This window comes from Corythoichthys intestinalis, chromosome 15 (assembly GCF_030265065.1).
Source record: "Corythoichthys intestinalis isolate RoL2023-P3 chromosome 15, ASM3026506v1, whole genome shotgun sequence".
Classification (NCBI taxonomy): Eukaryota; Metazoa; Chordata; class Actinopteri; order Syngnathiformes; family Syngnathidae; genus Corythoichthys; species Corythoichthys intestinalis.
Window position 1 is genome coordinate 10,969,528 of NC_080409.1, and position 21,582 is coordinate 10,991,109.

Sequence of the window (21,582 nt, forward strand, 5' to 3'; positions counted from 1 at the left end):
TACATGGCTGAGAGCCGGGACAAACTGACCGAATATGTGTGTGTCTGCGAGCATGTGTTCTATCAATCCATATAAACTTTCAAAATTAGACTAAATTTGTCTTATTTGTGTGTTGGAAATCAAAATATAATCACCCAAGAACAGTGGTTCTCAACCTGGGTTCGATTGAACCACAGGGGTTCGGTGAGTAAGTCTAAGGGGTTCGGTGAAGGTTAAGACAAACAAGGGCCCTAATTTCATACTGACTAAAGATCAGGTGTCGTTTTAGACTAGGTTTCGGACTGGGTTGCCTCCAATTTACCGGCTTTATTTATTTCAACTACTAGCCCGATATATATCTAATGGGAGGAGAAACTGGTTTGCTCAGTGGAAGGTTGACTCACACTTGATATGAGGAAGTATACAGACCTACAGGCAGCATGCACTGCGCAGATAATAAACATTTGCGTCACATTTTACGCCATGAAAAGAGTAAGTGATGCAAAGACTCAACCTTAAAATGAGAATGTAGACATGATGAACAACCACAATGGGAGTATGTCAAACTCCCATATGATACATTAAAGCTGTTTAGACCATAAGGACACTCAGATTCCTGTTCCCCGTGTCTAAGCAGCTGAACAGCAGCATTTAGTTATTATGCTCCTCACCTCTGGGACAAGTTACCTGAACGTCTGAAGTATGCTCAAACTGTTAGCGCCTTTAAATCAGGGCTAAATACACTTTTGTTTAGCACTGCATATCCATAACTGTCTATATATTTCAATCTACTTGCTTTCTATTCCTCTTGTGCTTATCTCCATTGCTGATTTCAATTATTTTTATTATTAGTAGTAGTTTTTATATTTATTAATTTATTTTTATTCTATTTGTGATTAAATGCGATTTTTATGTATTATTTTATTTCCTATTTTGATTGTCTTGATTTTTAAGTTGTCTTGATTTAAATGTGATTTTTATGATCTTCGTGTGATGTAAAGCACTTTGAATTGCCTTGTGTTGTGCTATATACGTATAATGGGTGGAGAAACTGGTTTGCTCAGTGGAAGGCTGACTCACACTTGATATGAGGAAGTATACAAACCTACAGGCATCATACACTACACAGATAATAAACATTTGCGCCACATTTTACGTCATGAAAGGAGTAAGTGATGCAACCATAAAATGAGAATGTAGACATGATGAACAACAGCAATGGGAGTACCCGGTATGTCAAACTCCCATATGATACATTAAAGCTGTTTAGACCATATGGACACTCAGATTCTGATTCCCCGTGTCTAAGCAGCTGAACAGGACAGGTTAAAAGTAAAATAAAAATCTCAACGTAGACAAAAAAAAAAAAAGGATTTTCCAACATGAAAATTAACTGCAAAACACCATTTATTTGCTAGCTAGCTTAGCTACAGTGAGGAGCTGAAGTATTTGCAACCCATGTGATTTTGCATCACACCCACTTAGGAAAAAAGGTAGAGGTGTGAGATTTCAATCATAGATGCATTTCCATTTATAGAGACTTGATCTAAAAACAAAATTCTGGAACTCTCGTCGGATTTTTTTCAGGAATTTATTTGTAATTCACTGGGGATTATAAGTATTTGTACCTCTGAGAAAATCTGTGCTACTATTTGGTGCTGAAGCCTTTGTTTGCATTACAGAGGTCAAACGCTTTCTGTAGTTCTTCACCAGGTTTTCACATATGGAAACAGGGATTTTTAGCCCATTCCTCCACACAAATCTTCTCTAGATCTGTCAAGTTTCAGGGCTGTTGTTGAGAAACACAAAGTTGCTGCTCCATCCAAAGGCTTTCTATTGGATTGAGGTCTGAAGACTGACTAGGCCACTCCAGAACCTTGATTTGCTTTTTATGCAGCCACTCCTTGGTCAGCTTGGCTGTGTGCTTCGGATCATTGTCATGTTGGAAGATCCAGTTCCGACTCATCTTCAAGTCTGACTGAGGGAAGGAGGTTGTGGGTCAACATCTGACGATACATTTCACCATTCATCCTCTGCTTCATACAGTACAGTCGTTGCCAAAAGGCAGCCCCAAAGCATGAGGTCTCCACCCCCATACTTCACAGTGGGGAATCTCTTGAGATTGTACTCATCCTTTTTCATACACACACTACGAGTAAAGTTTGCATCAAAAAGTTCTACTTTGGTCTCATCTGACCACATGACTTTCTCCCATGACCCCTATGAATCATTCAGATTGTCCCTGGCAAACTTCAAACGGGCATTCCCATGTACTGGCTTCAACAGAGGAACCTTCTGAGAAATGCATGATTTTAAACCATTCCACCGTAGTGTACTACTGACAATAGCCTTTGAAACTGTGCATCCAGCTCTCTTCAGGTCATTGACCAGCTCCTGCCGTGTAGTTTTAACCTCAAACCTCACTTTTCCCATCATGAGTGATGCCCTACAAGGAGAGATTTTACATGGAGCCCCAGTCCGTGGTAGATTATCAGTCATGTTTAGCCTTTTCCATTTTTTAACAATTGCTGCAACTGTTGATTTATTCTCACCAAGCTGCACAGGTGACAATAGGAGCTCAAACGTGCGGTTACTCATGGGATAAATGTGGACTTTTTTAAGGAAGACTGACAACTGTTTGAGTCTCATAATTATTGCTGATTCTCAGGGGTACAAATACTTATGAACCCTGGTAAATTACAAATGAATTATTAAGAAAATCATACAATGTGATTTCTGGATTTTTTTTTTAGATCGTCTCTGAGTGGAAATGCATCTATGAAATTTCAGACTTTTTTTTTTTTTTTATTTAAGTGGCTGACCTTGCAAAATCACAAGCGGTGCAAATACTTCTGATCCTCACTGTTTCTCACATTTTGGAAAATAAAAAGTTTCCTTATTAAATTCCTAAGGGTTCAGTGAATGCACATGTGAAACTCGTTGGGTTCGGTACTTTTAGCAAGGTTAAGAACCACTAGCCCTGGAATCGCGTAGAACCAACATGTGTAGTCATTTGTTTTGATGCTTCTGCGCATGCGGGTCAGTGTTGGACTGCAAATTGGTGCGCATGCGTAATACAGGAACGGGCTCAATGGAAAAAGGCAGTCTGGACGGACACGCCAAAAAAAAAAAAAGAAAAAATGGAATTGTGCATCAACACCTGCAGTTTGAACCCAAAGGTTATCGATATACTCCCACCAAGAATTTATATACCATTTTAAAAAGGTGTCCCTGTTTTTACAAAAAATGCTACCAAAATTTTCCATGAGAACAGTGTTACGTCAGCTTTCTGGCTGCAATTGACTATGCTAGACATCCAATTCATTTTGACTGTATTGGGCGTCTAGTACAGGGTGACCATATTTTGCCTCGGGCAACTCTGATGCCTTGTCACTTTAATATATTTAAAGTTTGCCTCCTACGTCTCTAAAGAAAATCCAGTTTTCTATCAAAGTAATAGCTATAAACCCAAAGAGACTAATTCAAATTCTGAGATTACTCAACAGGCTTTATTATTCCTAAAATAATAGAACAATAATAACGTAAAAAACTGGAATTAAATAATGATTTTTTAAAAAAAAGCCTCCTCTGTATTAGCAAATCATCTTTGAAGAAAATAATAGCTATCTTTTCAGTTCTTATTGTAAAAATACATAATCTGACATAATGTTCTAAATAATACCTATTCTGTAGAAAATACAGCTTTAACAAAAAGCTTTTCTCTTTCCAATGAAATAATGTAAATCTTACGGACAGCCTCACAATACTGATTTAACAAAACATCACCTTAGTCTCTTTTTTTGTAACACTTTGGATGACGATGTAACACTGCTCCAACGTCTGCTTTCTCTGTTACTGAGCACATCAGAACCAACCACTGGGCAGGATCTCTGGGACCACGTGAGAGGCAGCATAGTACCGTAGTATTCTGTACAAAGCGTCAGTCAGTTTCAAGACACACTAATTGGTCCTGTTAAAAATGATTAAAAAAAACATCATTCATTTAAAAAAAAAACTCACCGAATACCGGACAGAATGTAAAAAGTGGACATGTCCGGGGAAAAGAGGACGTTTGGTCACCCGAGTCTAGCACTGTCAAAGGCACTGAAATCAGAGCATTCATAGTCTTTTGTGGATATTTACAGGTCATTTCCTGTTCATTTTAGGACATTTACAGGTTAAGCCTGTGGGTTTGGAGTTGTTTTGATAAAAAACATAACACAAGGTTCATGGATACGTCATTCAAGAAAGGTTTAGGGCAGTGGGTCTTAACTGGGGTTCGCTGAAGGTTAGGAAATGCAGAGCCCCATTTTGTATCGAAAATATCTAAATCTAGGCAGAATGGCGTTTTAGACCAGGATTTGGACTAGTTTGCCCTTAATTTACAAGCTTGATTCCATTTTTCAAATGCCTAGCCATCTATCTAATTGGAGGAGAAATCAGTTTGCTCAGCGGAAGGTTGACTGGCACTTGGTATGAGGAAGTATAACAGACCTACAGACAGCTTGAACTGCGTAGATGATTAAAAAAAAAAAAAGTTATTTGCGTCATTTTACGTTATGAAAATAGTAGGCTATGTGATGCAAGGATGCAACAATAAAGTGAGAATGTAGACATGAAGACAAAAAAAGGAACACTGACAAATGACTTTTTTTTCATTTTCCAACGTGAAAATCAACAGAAAAAGGCAAAATTATTTGTAGTAAATTTGAAATCCTGAAGAAATTTGAAGAGGAATTCACATGAAAAAGTATTGGTACCTTTTGGAATTTTTCACATTTCTGCTTAAAATCCCCATCAAATTGGATCTGATCATTGTCAAATCACACAGATGAAAAAAGTGTCTAAAATCACCTAAATATTTGTAGGTTTTCATATTTTAATGAGGTTAGTATGCAAACAATTACAAAAGGGGGAAAAATAAGTAAGTGAACCAAAACATTTAATATTTTGCCCCCCCCCCTTTTTTTTTTTTTGCAGCAAAAACTTCAACCAGACTTTAAGACAGCTTCAACAGCTTCTTGTAGCCGCAGATCAATCTGGCACATCAGGACTAATCTTGGCCTATGCCTCTCTACAAAACTGCTGTAGTTCAGTCAGATTCCTCGGATGTCTCGCATGAATCGCCGTCTTTAGGTCATGCCACAGCATGTCAATGGGGTTCAAGTCTGGACTTGACTTTGCCACTCCAGAACGTGTATTTTGTTCTTCTGAAACCATTCCGAAGTTGATTTACTTCTGTGTTTTGGATCATTTTCTTGTTGCAGCATCCATCCTCTTTTTAGTTTCAACTGTCTGACAGACGGCCTCAGGTTTTCCTGCAAAACATCCTGATAAACTTTTGAATTCATTCTTCCAATAATGATTGCAAGTTGTCCAGGCCCTGAGGTAACAAAACAGCCCCAAATCATGACGCTTCCTCCGCCATGCTTCATGGTGGGGATGAGGTGTTGATGTTGGTGAGCTGTTCCAGTTTTCCTCCACAAATGACATGACGTGATGTGTTACTCCTAAACAATTCAACTTTGGTTTCATCAGTCCACAAAATATTTTGTCCAAACCTCTGTGGAGTGTCCAAGTGCCTTTTTGCAAACATTATACGAGCAACAATGTTGTTTTTTTTTTTTTTTTTTTTTTTGGCCAGCAGCGGCTTCCTTTGTGGAGTCCTCCCATGAACACCATTCTTGGCCATAGTTGTACATATAGTTGTGTGCACAGAGATATTGGACTGTGCCAGTGATTTCTGTAAGCCTTTAGCAGACACTCTATGTTTTTTTTTTTTTTTTTTTACCTCTGAGTATTCTGCGCTGAACTCTCGGCGTCATCTTTGGTGGACGGCCACTCCTTGGGAGAGAAGCAACCATGCCAAACTCTCACCAGTTGTAGACAACTTCTCTAACTGTTGATTGATGACTATACAGACTTTAAGAGATGGTTTTGTATCCTTTCCCAGCTTTATACAAATCAACAATCCAATCGCAGCTCATCAGACAGCTCTTTTGACCGAGTCAATGATGCACATCAGACAATGCTTCTCGTCAAAACATTTATCAGGTGTGTGCTTTATAGTGGGCAGGGCAGCTTTAAACCACTCACCAATGATTGGGCACACCCCTGACTTAAAATTTTTCAATTGCTCTTTAAGTCTCCTTAGGCAGAGGGTTCATTTACTTATTTTCCCCCCCTTCTGTCATTGTTTGCATGCTATCCTCATTAAAATATGAAAACCTTAAAATGTTAAGTGGTTTTAGATGTTTTTTCCATCCGTGTGATTTTGACAAAGATCAGATCACATTTGATGGGGATTTTATGCGGAAATGTGTGAAATTCCAAAAGCTTCAGGTAGTTTTTCATACCACTGCAGATACTAGCTTTCTAAGTTTTGGATTTTTCAAAAAATGACTTTATTATGAAATTCCGAAGGGTTCGGTAAATGCACCTGTGAAACCAAGGTTAAGAACCGCTGGTTTAGGTCAAGTGACTATTTTTGGTAATCTACAAGGACAATGCCAACTTGATGATAATGCACACTCAGCAGGAAAACAACATTGTTTTCCACCGAGCCAAACATCATCACGTTTGCAATGGCGTCACTATCATTTCCCTTCCCCCCTCCTGCTCTGCACTCTCCAGGGCAGGCAGGCAATCAGATATGTGACTAAATTGGACAACTTGTGCTTCATTCAACTAAATTGTAGGAACGTGCCCTTTCACATCCTCAAGAATGGTAATGGCGTTACAAAGACGGGCAAAGAAATTAATTTGATTAAAAAGATTTGGGGACATTATTGAGTCATGTCCTTTTCGGTGACCCAAAATCAACAGGAAAAGCAACGACAGAAAAGCAACAGGAAATGTGAAATGCCCCAAAATTGACTGAATGAATGTTAATTCGCTGATGCCCTCCAACTTCAAATAGATTGGTCGTCTGGTGATGAAGGTATTCCAATTCACAGAAGGATGAGTTTTTATGCTGTTTATTGTAGAACAGGGGTGTCAAACCAATTCCACAGAGGGCCAAGAGGGTCATGGATTTCGTTCCAACCAATTAAGAGGTCATCTTCTCAACAATCTGATCTCCTGAAAGTGTAATTAGTTGCAGTCAGGTGCTGCTTGTTTCAGCAGAAAATTAATTGGTTAATCTCTTTGCGCAGTCTTGGTTGAAATGAAATCCAGGACCCTCTTGGCCCTTTGTGGAATTGGTTTGACACCCCTGTTGTAGAATAATTTCCTGACCCATGTAATGATTATTGTTGTATCGTACCAAGAGGTTCTCACCCCTAGTTTATGAATATGACACGTGAACGCATGATTTGAGAAACGTTTATTGGTCAGCTCAAAAACCAGCAGCAAGAAAATGAAACAAGCTAATTTAGTGCTTGAATATTTGAAACGTATTCTCACCCCAAAAATATATGGAATACAAAGATAACACTGAAAGCCAAAATGCCATTCACTGCATTGTGCTGTAGATGAATTGCAGAGCTACGTTGGTTACAACTTGACATGCCTTTTCTATCTTGGGGACATAAAAGTCAATAAAAGAGGTATTTTGTACTTTTCTAACCAAACGGTCATTAAGGCAAAGTATTTGTGGAACGTGGGAGCAAATTCCGCTTTGGCCCTTGTACAGATATCAGTCACCTGGTCACAGCGTCAGTCAGATTTGCATTGCGGGGAGTACAAAAAAAAATGTATTCTTGTGTACTGAGTGAAGCTGGAATATTTTTCCACATTATGTCAACAGCAGGATGTTGCAATTGAGCTTAAGCAGCCAGTCAGGAATGAACTAACATGGGAGTCCTTGGATGATAAGGAACAAAGCAAAATTGATAGGGCAAATCCCCTTATTATAGCGACAGGTGGGCATTCTATGATCGATTTACTGTCACTGTCCATTTTGCTTGAGACTTTCGAGCCGCCGGAGCAAAGCGTTCCCGAAGGCTTCCCTGTAGCCAGGACTCAGCGTGTCCAGAAGCGAGTAAACTGTCTCGTGGTACTGAGTGCCCAGGTCTTCGTCTACTTGGTTGAAAGCGTAGCCCACCACCTATTTGAGAGGGGGAAATTACAACATTTGATCAATTGGTCAAATGACTTAAACCTCATTATAGTGCCCATGACAGCAAAAAGCATGTTTTTCCGTATTTCACGCAGTATTTAAGGCTCCTGAATGAAATGGACCGATTGGATGTGTGTCGAAGTGATCGATTTATATATTACATTTTTTTAATCCCGCGCCATGAAAATGAGTGACTTCCTGGATTGTGGAAGAATGCGAATGTGACGTCACCTGCGTCAGCATCTCACAATACAGCATTGCTTTATAGCATGCAGATGGACTGCGGATTGTGCTGCAGAGTTATGTTGCTGCACCAGGGAGAGGCAGGCGAGCCTTTTTGGGTTTCAAAAAGTTCCCGTTCACCGCGGAGATTGGCCAAAACAAGTCCGACAACTGTGGGACCATTAGACTTACGAGGAAGGCCACAGAGAAGGCCACTTGGCGGACGACCGGCGGCATGTCGCACACTGCCCTCGGTCCTCTTCGCGTACTTGCCGGGAGAGCGAGATACACGGCTTTTGCTCCTGCAGTCCTCCGCTTTCGTCTGCGGTTCTCCAGATCGTCCAGACTTCCAGCCCTCTTCGTGTGCCAGGCAATTGACCACTATCCTCGGGTTGGGCTCGACGAGCCATGCGCTATCCTGACGTCAGCTGGTCATTCTCCAGCTTCTTCTCCGGCAACGAGCACTCCTGTCCGTAGCAGAGGAACCACGAGCCAAAACTTGCTTGCCGCTGGGGGGTTGGCCGATCGGTGAAGACAATCGACAACCCCGCTGCCGTGTGACATGATCCAGGGTAGTTTTGTGTGACTTTTCGTTTTCGAAAGGCGAGAATAAGACTTGGAAATGCTGCTCGGTTCGGGTTAGCATGTCGGCTAACTGTCACGCCTCCTGTTTTGTTTACTCTCTCCGAAGCCGGGGCTGGGAAATGACAAGAGCCGGACTGACTCCGGTGGCATACAATACCGTTGGAGAGGTGCAAGAAGTCGGCAGTTTTGACCATTATGCAGTAATTTTGCCCTGTGGTAATGAATAAATGCATTTTTAATATTTCATATTCCATTTAGCACAAGACTGTTACTTGTCATGACCATAACATTTATTTAGCAATTGGGGAAAAATACTTAGATAAAAATATCCTGTAAAAATATTGGAGTAGAAAGATTGAAACAATGACATTTTGCTGCTCTCTTCGTCTCATTTTCCTCGTTCTGAATCTTCCCCCTCAATGGGCTCACTTCTAATTCGGAAGAAAACGTGACCCTGCCGACATCCTCCTCCAGCTGGGGAGGCTAGAGTGCTATAATGACAGGTGGGCTAAACGGCAGGTTAAAAGACAAATTTCTCATCATCTGCGCTTTGCCAAATTGTTAGTAGTAATAGTCGAATCGTCTCAAAATATGATTCTAATTCACATAACAATGCTATTTAAAGGGAACCTTGGATAAAAAGATGTAGTTCTTAAAAGATAAATGTTAGTAGGAGTTACAATATTTTTGATATCAAAACCCCTGGTTAATGTTTTCAATTTACGAAAATTTGTAAAATTTAAGCCAAAAAATTAACTAGTAGGTCGCCATTATTGTTGTTGACGTCGCAGCGCGGTGACGTCACATGGGCTCGCTGCCGGACTTCCACAGTGTCACTCGTGAACTACATAAACATGTCGTTGGTTCTGCCCTTCCAAATTATCACCCGAACGTAATATTAATGACAAGAACAGCCCTGTTGATTGATATCTCACAAAACGAGCAACAAAAGCAAAATGTATCTCAAAAATGGGATGAGAGAAGTAGTTTACGTGTGTCAAATTGGCTAGTGACAGCTAGCGCTCTCCTGCTCTAGTGACGGAGAAGGAGAGTGTTTGATGTCAAAAAATGTTTGCAGATCTTCATGGTAAACTATTGTGTGATCCAACTTATTCCAATATTATTATGGAGATTGTTAGTATCCACACAGCGTTTTTTTTTTTTGCATCACCTTACCTTATTTTTGTACGTAAAGGCGCTGTCCACGTCGTTGATGATCATCCTGTTCTGTTTATAAGATGTTGCTCCTGAGGTCCGGAAGCTTGCTTCCCGGTTAATACAGTGCCTTGCAAAAGTATTCGGCCCCCTTGAATCTTGCAACCTTTCGCCACATTTCAGGCTTCAAACATAAAGATATGAAATTTAATTTTTTTGTCAAGAATCAACAACAAGTGGGACACAATCAAGAAGTGGAACAACATTTATTGGATAATTTAAACTTTTTAACAAATAAAAAACTGAAAAGTGGGGCGTGCAATATTATTCGGCCCCTTTACTTTCAGTGCAGCAAACTCACTCCAGAAGTTCAGTGAGGATCTCTGAATGATCCAATGTTGTCCTAAATGACCGATGATGATAAATAGAATCCACCAATGTGTAATCAAGTCTCCGTATAAATGCACCTGCTCTGTGATAGTCTCAGGGTTCTGTTTAAAGTGCAGAGAGCATTATGAAAACCAAGGAACACACCAGGTAGGTCCGAGATACTGTTGTGGAGAAGTTTAAAGCCGGATTTGGATACAAAAAGATTTCCCAAGCATTAAACATCTCAAGGAGCACTGTGCAAGCCATCATATTGAAATGGAAGGAGCATCAGACCACTGCAAATCTACCAAGACCCGGCCGTCCTTCCAAACTTTCTTCTCAAACAAGGAGAAAACTGATCAGAGATGCAGCCAAGAGGCCCATGATCACTCTGGATGAACTGCAGAGATCTACAGCTGAGGTGGGAGAGTCTGTCCATAGGACAACAATCAGTCGTACACTGCACAAATCTGGCCTTTATGGAAGAGTGGCAAGAAGAAAGCCATTTCTCAAAGATATCCATAAAAAGTCTCGTTTAAAGTTTGCCACAAGCCACCTGGGAGACACACCAAACATGTGGAAGAAGGTGCTCTGGTCAGATGAAACCAAAATTGAACTTTTTGGCCACAATGCAAAACGATATGTTTGGCGTAAAAGCAACACAGCTTATCACCCTGAACACACCATCCCCACTGTCAAACATGGTGGTGGCAGCATCATGGTTTGGGCCTGCTTTTCTTCAGCAGGGTCAGGGAAGATGGTTAAATTTGACGGGAAGATGGATGCAGCCAAATACAGGAACATTCGGGAAGAAAACCTGTTGGTATCTGCACAAGACCTGAGACTGGGACGGAGATTTATCTTCCAACAGGACAATGATCCAAAACATAAAGCCAAATCTACAATGGAATGGTTCAAAAATAAACGTATCCAGGTGTTAGAATGGCCAAGTCAAAGTCCAGACCTGAATCCAATCGAGAATCTGTGGAAAGAGCTGAAGACTGCTGTTCACAAACACTCTCCATCCAACCTCACTGAGCTCGAGCTGTTTTGCAAGGAAGAATGGGCAAGAATATCAGTCTCTCGATGTGCAAAACTGATAGAAACATACCCCAAGCGACTTGCAGCTGTAATTGGAGCAAAAGGTGGCGCTACAAAGTATTAACGCAAGGGGGCCGAATAATATTGCATGCCCCACTTTTCAGTTTTTTATTTGTTAAAAAAGTTTAAAGTATCCAATAAATTTTGTTCCACTTCACGATTGTGTCCCACTTGTTGTTGATTCTTGACAAAAAATTTAAATTTTATATCTTTATGTTTGAAGCCTGAAATGTGGCGAAAGGTTGCAAGGTTCAAGGGGGCCGAATACTTTTGCAAGGCACTGTAAGTGACTTTGCCAGGGTTTTTTCATATTCCTGCTGCCCTGGTTATTTGAATCCTCTACCATGTGCAGTTATTTAAGTTCACAATTTTTTCCCCTGCACTTTTACGGCTTCTCACCGCGGTTTTCCCCTCTTTTTTTTCTTTCTATTGTTTACCGTTTCGTGATCGCGTGTTTTTTGTGTGTGTTCAATAAACCGTTGTACCCAACCCCTCTGCATTTGTAGTCTAATCTGTGGTCAAGCCTCGCTTCCACATTCGCCAACCATTTGTTGCTTTTCATCTAAGGATTTGAGTTACTTTTGCAGCTAATTGATCGATAAACAATACACAAACTATCGATGAAGAAAAAAATAACATCGTCATTGTGGTGTTTCCTGATTGTTGCCAAAAGTGTGTAGTCTTGAACGCTCCCTTATTGCAGCGCCAGTGCGGAGTGAAAAAGAGAATCACGTTTGCTCACAATGTGTCTCACGTGCTTTAAGTACACGACAGTCCCTTTAGATCTCAATGTGCAAAATAACGCGTCATTATAACCTGTTGAGGCAATCTGTTGGGCAGAAAATGATGCGAATAGCCAGCAATTAGAGTACGTTTAAAACATGTATTCATTCGTTTTTAAGCAAGCTTCCGGACTCTCGGGAGCAACGTTTTATAAACTGAGACACGGGTAGGCTGATCATCGACGACGTGGACAACGCATTTACCTGACAAAAATACGGTAAGGTGATGCAAAAAAAAAAAAAAAAAAAAAAAAAAAATCAAACCGCTGTGTACTACTGATGCCATCCACACGACAGCTCTGGATGCTAACTATCTCCATAATAATGTAACGAATAAAGATGTCCCGATCAGGTCCGATCACGTCATTTTCAAAGTATCGGAATCGGCAAAAAAAATATCGGACATCCCTTTTTTAAATATATATATATATATATATATATATATATATATATTTTTTTTTTAATTAAATCATTTTCTAATTGTATTTAACCTTACAGACAAAATGTCTTACACTCATCCAGAGTCTTTAGTTTTGGCTTAAAGTAGGGCTATCAAATTTATCGCGTTAACGGCAGTAATTAATTGTTTTTAAATTAATCACGTTAAAACGCATGCGCTGCATGACCTACTCACGCATTGTCGCGTTCAATCTATAATGGCGCCGTTTTACCTATATATAGAGCTTAAAGGCAGCGTAAAATGAGTAGAGTGACTTTTGGCAGTCTTTGGAGCCTTTTTTATTTGGCTAGAGCCTTACAATCCCTCTCTCAACAATTACAAATTTCGTGGGAAACAATGTTGGGAAGCAAGGTAGTAGTTGATCTATTTCTAAACACCCTATGTTATTTCCCAACGCAGAGAAAATATATCAATTGGTGCCACTACGCACAGTCATGGTTGCACTTCCCATCATGCATTTGGGCAGAACAGTTAAATGGCTACAGTATCATTTACTGAAAGCTCAACAAATAAACTAGATGGCAATATTTAGTCACAATATACAAAGTCACATTTATCCTTTAAAACTTACAAGTCTTTCTATCAGTGTATCCCTCTCACAGAAAGAATGTTAATAATGTAAATGCCATCTTGAGGATTTATTGTCATAATAAACAAATACAGTACTTATGTACTGTATGTTGAATGTATATATTCGTCCGAGTTTTATTCATTTTTTTCTTAATGCATTGCCAAAATGTATATGATCGGCAAAAATTATCGGGAATGTTTGGAATTGAATCGGGAGAAAGAAAAAAAAAAAAAAAAAAAGCAATCCGATCGGGAAATATCGGGATCGGCAGATACTCAAACAAAAATGATCGGGATCGGCTCGGGAGCAAAAAAACATGATCAGAACAACCCTAGAATCAGGTTATACTATAGTGGGGGTATTTGCTTGCATTCCTGAATGCACCGCGTGACTTACGGAGGTGCGGCAGACAGCAGCCGTGTGTTGTACAAGTTCCCAAAATAAAGAATTGCAACTTTACTCATCGGGTGACACTTTGTAGACGTTACAATAATATTGGAATAAGTTGGATCACACAATAGTTTACCGTGAAGATCTGAAAACATTTTTTCACATCACTCTCCGGCTTTGTCACTAGAGCAGGAGTGCTAGCTGTCACTAGCGAACTTGACACATGTAGGCTACTCCTCTCATCCCATTTTTGATGTTCATTTTGCTTTTGCTTCTCGTTTTGTGAAATATCCTTTTTATTAATATTACATTCGGGTTCAAATTGGAAGGGCAGAACGGACGACATGTTTACGTAGTTCACAAGTGACACTGTGGAAGTCCGGCAGCGAGCCCATGTGACGTCACCGCGCTGCAACGTCAACAACAATAATGGCGACCTACTAGTTAAAATAATTTTACAAATTTGATTAAAACAAAAACATTAAGAGGGGTTTTCATATCAAATTAGTATAACTCGTACTAACATTTATGTTCTAAGAACCTCATGTCTTTCTATCCTTGGATCCCTTTAAGATTTTTTTTATGCTGTCACAGGCACTTCAACAGTTGTAAAAAGCCTCAAAACATTTCAGTTTGAAGATACCTACACTGGTACCTCTACTTATCAGTGTTGTTTTTGTCAACGATGACGGTAACGAACACTTTTTTTCATGACAAGATGAAAACGAGCTAAACACGTTTTGGGAGACTAAAACATAACATGCCGAATGCCAGTTTTCGTCTGACGAGACCAGAATAAGATGAAAACGCGCAGTGGTTTCCATCACATGTTCACAATGTGTGACATATTATGTGTAGTTAGCCTGTATCGTAGCAGTGTCTGGTTGTGTCGCTCCGACTCGCTTGTGATGTGCTGCGCTCCCCTTCCCGAATCACAAGTGTGTCGTCTCCAGTCTCCACGCAGACATGGTAAGATGTTTTCTTGGCCAAAAAGAATATGCAATGTTGCTTTAGTCTTTAAAGGTCTGTGCCGAGTGATCATCACTCACTAAATGTAACTCGTAGCATTAGAGTTACATTTAGTGTGCGATGATCACTCGGCGCAGACCTCTAAAGGCTGAGGCAACATTGCCAAGAAAAAAAAACATATCTTACCACGCGTTTCCAAACAAGCAAACCACAGTGTTGTTTTGGGGTTTAATTTTTGTCCGAAGTTTTTTGGACAAAACTTGACAATCTTAGTCATAATTTAGTCATTTCAAAATTTGTTAATCTTTATCCAGTTTTCGTTGATGAATACTCAAAATTTATGTTTTCGTCTGTTAATGTTTTACCGTTTAACGTGAATGCAATGCTAACGCTACGAGTTACATTTAGTGTGTGATCACTCGGTGCACCTTTAAAGGCTTAAGCAGCATTGCATGTGTTGCCTGCCAGGATTAGAAAACTTGTTTATACATCTTTGGTAGTGAATGAGTTCGTCACCGGTGACAGTCAGAGTGAGACGGAGTCGCATGACATGTCACCTGAGGAACATGACCTTAAATTTGCTACGATGCAGACTGACTCGCTACACGTTCAATATGAAAGTCACAAATTGTGAACATATGACGGAAACTTTGCCGAATTTTCGTGTCGTCAGACAAAAACTGGCATTCGTCTCGTTATGTTTTGGTCTCCCGAGACGTTTTGAGCTCATTATCGTCAGGAAAAAAATGTTTGTCGACAAAATCTTTTCGTTATCGTCATCGTTCACGAAAACAACATTGGGTAGAGATGGGAATTTAGATGAAAATAGATTGAAAGTTGAATTACAAAAAAGCAAAACAAGTTTTCACACCCTCAATCCCGCTTCTGTGAGCTCCAGACAATAGCGGTTGCTCTCTCTCGTCTCCACGTTGATATAAGCCACATCTGATGAATTGTTGAGGTTTTTGGACACGTGCATTTGGGCCACGGCGAAAAGGACATCGTTGACAATGGCGTCCGCCTCCAGTCTCATGTCCTTCACGTCACAAAGCGCTATGCATTCGTCTTCGAATGCGGAGACCATGGGATCTTCAGGCTGGCAGTCCACTTCCATTCCTTTTAAAACAAACACGCACGTAGTGACTCACAGTCATTGCAGTGTCATCAAAACTGCGGCACAGAAAAAGGAACCCTGACCTCTCAAACAGCTGGTGTCATCGTATTTAAAAGCATGTGCTACTGTACTTCTAGTCATAGATGTTAATTATTTGTACAGTTACATGTGAATAAAAATTTCAGCACAACAGTTAAACAAGTTGCCTCCTGTCTTGGCCTATTTGTGTCTATTTCCTGCATACCAGCTGTTCAATGACAAATCATTTCCTGGGCCATAAACGATTTTAGGAAGCGATACTTATGGTTTGTACCTTTGCAATTAAATATCAACGCAAGCTAAACTTATGATGAACAAATCAAATTTTACATGTAAAATGTTAATAAATGTCACTATCTGTAAAGTACTTATAGTGCTTTAATTTTTTTGTTATTCAACTTAAGAGCCGGGCGGTATACAGAAAATTGACCGTTACCAAAATTCTTCACGATGACCGACGCAATTTTGACCATGTCGGTAAATTCGGTAATTTAATAAAACAAGAAAATATAGTCTTTTCATCCCGCTCTGACTCTGTGTTGTTCGGCGATGTTCATTCCCCTTTAAGAAAGCAGTCAGTGTGCTTACGTATGAAGTCACGTGGTTATCAGGAACTCAAACAAACAGAAGCCCGGTAGGCTAACGCTAGCGGCTATCGCTACAAGCAAAGGTGATGGAGTTGGGTTTAAGGGAGCTTCGCCAAACTTTCACCCGACATTAAGTAGACTCTTTCACGATTTCAGGAGAGGGTGCTTTCTACTGGCAGCCAGGCCACAGGCTAATGCGATAAAATGAATGTGATGGAGTTTGATAGCGGCTCTATAACCTTGTCAAAACGGCTGAACTAAATGGATTGGGTACGGACTGCATCTCGTCCCCTGAAACAGCCTGATAGCATATATAAGTACGCCTGCACCTCGTTGTTGACGGTAGCGCGGCGCAATTTCATAGAAAATTCGAAGTCGTCCAAGACGGCCGTCCACCGCTCACTTTCGCCAAATTCTGATCCAAACTATTATAATGCCCTGGATATGGGGGAGAAGAAGAGGAGCTGATATTGACTTACCCACTTTATTGTGGTAACAATAATAAAGAAAAACAATAACAAAATAACAGCGGCCTGCCGCGACATGCGAGCGCGATCTCGCCCGTTCTCCCATTCTTCCTACTCGCTTCCCCCTGCGTCACAGCTCCTCAGTTCGATCGTCTCTTAAGGTGGCCGCGTTTAGTTACGGACATTACAATACACAATGAATAGGTTGCCGCTGAACCCTTCGACTCGGCTGAAACGGCCTTAAAATTATTATTATTTTTTAAAAATCATCTCATTTGCAAGGCGTGGGGGCTTTTATTTTGGTGTGAGGGTGCACCACAATCTCTTATTTGTAGGGGAAACCCTGTTTATTGTTCATTTCATTTTTGCACCATAAATGCAAATGGTGTGCTCACTTATCAGATTCCAAGCATCTTAGTTTGGAGAAATTTAATGGTCAATAAGCATAAATGCTATGCTAATTTGCGACCAGCCCTTGCACAAAGACAGAAAGCTTCTACATTCACTTTGAAGGCAACACACATATTGGACCAAAACCAATGTCCATATGATCTGATATCATTTGAAAATAATTTTATCAACAACTCTATGTTTACACAGTTCAATGTCTTGAAAATCAGGTTAATGTTTTTTAATGTCTGAATTTTGACACAATCAATTTAATGACATTTAATGCTTTTTAATAACCCGCATAAATCCTGTTAAAAGCATTCTGCTTTCAAGCTACTCGTGTGTGACGTAATTCTCACGCAAGAGTTCCAATCTACGAGGTTACTGGAAAGCGACAAAGGAGTCCTAAAGCGTTTTATAAATACTGCACTGCAACAGTTTGTGAAAACATTACTACAGTACAAACGTTGGTCTATCAAGCGTTAAACTAGCATCCGCCCATAAGAGATCAGTCATACTTTTTTTCTTAGTATTAAGGCTACAAGAAAATCATACGTTTACATCATACAGCGGGTATAGTTAATTAAAATAGAATAAACATTGAACACGTCTTTTGAAAATGCGTGCATTTTTCCTCACCTTCGGTCTTGTGTTCTTCCGTGGAAGCTTCCAGCCCACAGAGTGAGCTCTCCGTGGCGTGGGGGCGGTTGAGTTGACGCTCGATGGAAACCCGCGTTATTTCGTGGAGAAATAAAACCACGCTTTTACGTAACAATAATTTTATCTGAGTTCTCGGAGTTTATATGTAATTAATTACGTAAAAAAACTGGATAAAGTAAGTACGCCGTACGTGCGATCGCCATGTTATGACGCAACTGGGTTAGCCCCGCCCAATAAAGTGAAACTAGTTTCATCCGGAAGGAAATCGACTGGCTGAAAAAAATGAAATGGGCGGGATTCACATGTATTGGACATTTTCAATTGGCTCACATTTCGAATGAAGTTAATAAGAACCAATCTGATTAGACAATTTTTGATTTGCATAGTTACTTCGTCCCGTTTGCTGCTCCAACCTAGCATCAAGGATCCGGAGAAGTGAGAAAGCTCAGTCGGTGCGGAGTCATGAGAGTGTTTGTAAACAACGTATTTAGAAGGTAATTTCTCCAACACGCTCATTCCTTCAACTTTGCTAATTTATGTCGTCTACCTGCACGCCACAGTTGTCTATGTACGTGATTTAGTGACAATGTCCTCACATATTCTGTTGATTCATTCGACTTTGAACATATTTGAATCTGTCCATGCAACTAACGTATGTTTTGGCAGTTCTGAAACCTTAGCAACATGTTAGCCTGCGTGCTAATGGGAACTGGACTTAAAAGGTTGCTACTCTGTATTAGCCTGCCTGGTCACGGCCGGTTATAATGACATGCTTTTGTCTCCTGTCGTGACAGCTCTGCTAAACGCAGCTAATCACTAACAATGTATGTCGGCACGCTAAAAGCAATTTCGGTAGGGCAATTGCTTCCTCAACGTTTGGTAAACGGATACAGTACACACTAATGTAACGGTCGTAGAGCCCGAGCACTTTAAAGTTGGTGAATTATTTCATGTGTGTGATGTAAACACTACCTGTGTTTATTTTGAGCAGAAAACTGGAGTCAGAGCCCTGCCTTCGCACATCTTTGACTACCATCATATCCTCCATCATCGTGGGATGCAAAGGATGTCAGAAGTCATATACTTTGATTTCGTACAGTCGACAGGATGGCACAATGCTGATTCATTCCTAACAGTCGTACGGACGATCACTCTGTAGTCTAAGTGCTTTAAGATCTTATTTTTGTGAAACGTTTGCGTCAAGATGCCTTGGCCGTTTTCCGAGTCCATCAAGAAGCGGGCCTGTCGGTACCTCCTGCATAGGTACCTTGGCAACTTCCTGCAAGAAAAATTGAGTTTGGATCAGCTCAGTTTAGATCTCTACCAAGGCACTGGATCACTGGCACAAGTGCCTCTGGATAAGTGGGTATGTTCATTTTGAAAAGTTTGATGAAAACGCAGTCTGCACTGACTAATATGTATGATTGGCTTGCAGTCACTCAATGAGCTCCTGGAAACTGCAGACGCTCCCTTTGAGATCATTGCGGGATTCATACAGTCCATTTCTCTAACCGTCCCATGGGCAGCTTTGCTGCATGATAACTGCGCCCTCGAGGTTAGAGGTTTGGAAATGGTGTTTAGACCGAGGCCAAGAGTAGGTAAGCAGAATTTAGCTCATTGAGAGAAATATCCGTGAAGTTGGCTCCCCATCAGACGCAAATTCATATAAAAAAAAAAAATGTCACTGGTTTGTGCTACTATCGTTTTTGAGATACATGTAGTCCTCGGATTACGAACGAGTTCCGTTCCTAGTTTGATGATGTAACCCAAATTTCTGCGTAAAACGGAATTAACCTTTTAAGAACCCCTAAATACAAAATATCTGTCCAAAAACATGTATTTTGCATTATATTGATAAGATAAAGAGAAAAAATAAGATACTGTGAGGTACATTATGTTAAATGCCATTATATTAAATGACTATTTGGGCTTTAAAAAAAAAGTGAGTCACCTTGCTGAGAGAAAAGGATGTTATGGAAAGAGTAGGGAGGCAAGAAAGGGGGTGATATAATGGCCGCTCCGGTCGCCAGCATCGCCTCTCTTAATGCAAGTCCGCCGTCCGGATTGAAAAAAAACAAATTGGGACTCACAAGAGGAGTTGACGCTGGAGGTAACATGGGAGGCTTTAGATTTAAATGACTTGAGTTGGATATATTGGCTGCGCTCAGAAAGGTAGGAAGAAAACCAGTTCAACGGGGTGCGGGTGATGCTGATAGTGGAAAGCCGGGGGAGGAGTGTGGTGTGACTAATGGTATCAAAGGCTGCAGATAGGCCTAGGAGGATGAGGATGGAGAGCAGTCCAGAATCTGCTGCCATGAGGAGGTCGTTGGTTATTTTAACGAGTGCTGTTTCAGTGTTGTTTCAGTGCTGTGTAGTGGGCGAAAACCAGATTGAAACTGTTCATAAAGGTTATTCTGGGATAGGTGAGAGTGGAGTTGGGAGGCGACTGTTCTTTCGAGGATTTTGGCGATGAAAGGGAGGTTGGATATGGGGCGGAAGTTATTGAAGTCGGAGTGGTTGGCACCAGGTTTCTTGAGGATTGGAGTGATGGCTGCAGTTTTGAAAGAAGCAGGTACAGTTCCAGAGGTGAGAGTTGAATGCATGATAGCAGAGATGAGCGGGACCAGGGAGGGGGAGCAGAGTTTAACTAGTTGAGTGGGCATGGGGTCCGGATGGCAGGTGGATGATCTGGCGCCTGATGGGGGGCCAACTTCAGAGGTTTGAGAGAAATATGACATTTCATCTGATAATTAATTGTCGTATCTGAAACCTTGACTTTGACGTTTTTGTCCAGCGTCTGGTGCAGAGCCCATGTATTGGTCCAGTTTCATGACGAGCAGCATGCAGCTCGCTAAAGAGTGTTTGAGCCAGAAGCTCACCGACGATATGGGAGAGAGCTTCCAGCCATTCGAAGGACTGGAGAAGTTTGCCGAAACCATTGAAACAGGTACATTTGTTGTGTTGGGGAAGCACTTGTTGACAAGTGCAAAGATGCAGCAAGTCATTATTGTTTGAATGGTCTCTCCCCTAGTTCTAAGAAGAGTCAAAGTTACATTTTTGGATACCGTTCTGAGGATGGAACACATTCCAGAAAATTCAAAAACTGGAATTGCTCTTGAAATTCGGATCAATAAGTAAGTTGAGACACATAAAAAAAAAAAATAGAGTGGTATGAAAAGTATCTGAACCTTTTGGAATTTTTCACATTTTTGCATAAAATCACCATCAAATGTGATCTGATCTTTGTCAAAATCACACATGAAAATACAGTGTCTCTTTTAACTAAAACCACCAAACATTTATAGGTTTTCATATTTTAATGAGGATAGCATGCAAACAATGACAGAAGGGTGAAAAATAAGTAAGTGAACCCTCTGCCGAAGGAGACTTAAAGAGCAATTGAAACCAATTTTTACCAAACATTTCAAGTCAGGTGTGTGCCCAATCACCAATCAGTGGTTTTACAAAACACACACCTGGTAAGAAATGTCTTGATGAGAAGCTTTGTCTGATTTGCATCATGGCTCTGTCAAAAAAGCTGTTGAAGACCTGCGATCAAGAATTGTTGTTCTATTTCATTCCTTCTGACCGCCAGAGGGCGGTGCTTAGCACCTGGATATCTACGTGTGCGCAGCACAAAGGTCGAGAATAAAATACCAACAAAGTCACGCCATTGGACGTGA

General features: G+C 40.6%; 2 protein-coding genes across 3 annotated transcripts in view; one reads left to right on the forward strand and one right to left on the reverse strand.

Annotated features, from left to right (window-relative positions):
• Positions 1–7,277: 7,277 nt before the first annotated feature.
• Positions 7,278–18,147, reverse strand: gskip (gsk3b interacting protein). The gene is made up of 3 exons (XM_057858934.1): positions 17,879–18,147; positions 15,514–15,758; positions 7,278–8,026 (listed from the first exon to the last, which is right to left on the reverse strand). The coding sequence occupies exons 2-3, from the start codon at positions 15,754–15,756 to the stop codon at positions 7,868–7,870; spliced, it is 402 nt and encodes a 133-aa protein (XP_057714917.1). The 5' UTR covers positions 15,757–15,758; positions 17,879–18,147; the 3' UTR covers positions 7,278–7,867.
• Positions 18,148–18,251: 104 nt separating this feature from the next.
• atg2b (autophagy related 2B) overlaps positions 18,252–21,582 on the forward strand; it is a 74,419-nt gene continuing 71,088 nt past the window's right edge. The window contains exons 1-5 of one of the 2 annotated variants that reach the window (XM_057858933.1): positions 18,252–18,393; positions 18,891–19,265; positions 19,335–19,497; positions 20,694–20,846; positions 20,931–21,033. In XM_057858933.1, coding sequence (XP_057714916.1) covers positions 19,104–19,265; positions 19,335–19,497; positions 20,694–20,846; positions 20,931–21,033 — 581 coding nt within the window. In that variant the 5' untranslated portion in view covers positions 18,252–18,393; positions 18,891–19,103. The remainder of the gene's footprint in view (positions 18,394–18,890; positions 19,266–19,334; positions 19,498–20,693; positions 20,847–20,930; positions 21,034–21,582) is intronic. The other variant, XM_057858931.1, reaches the window with a different exon arrangement.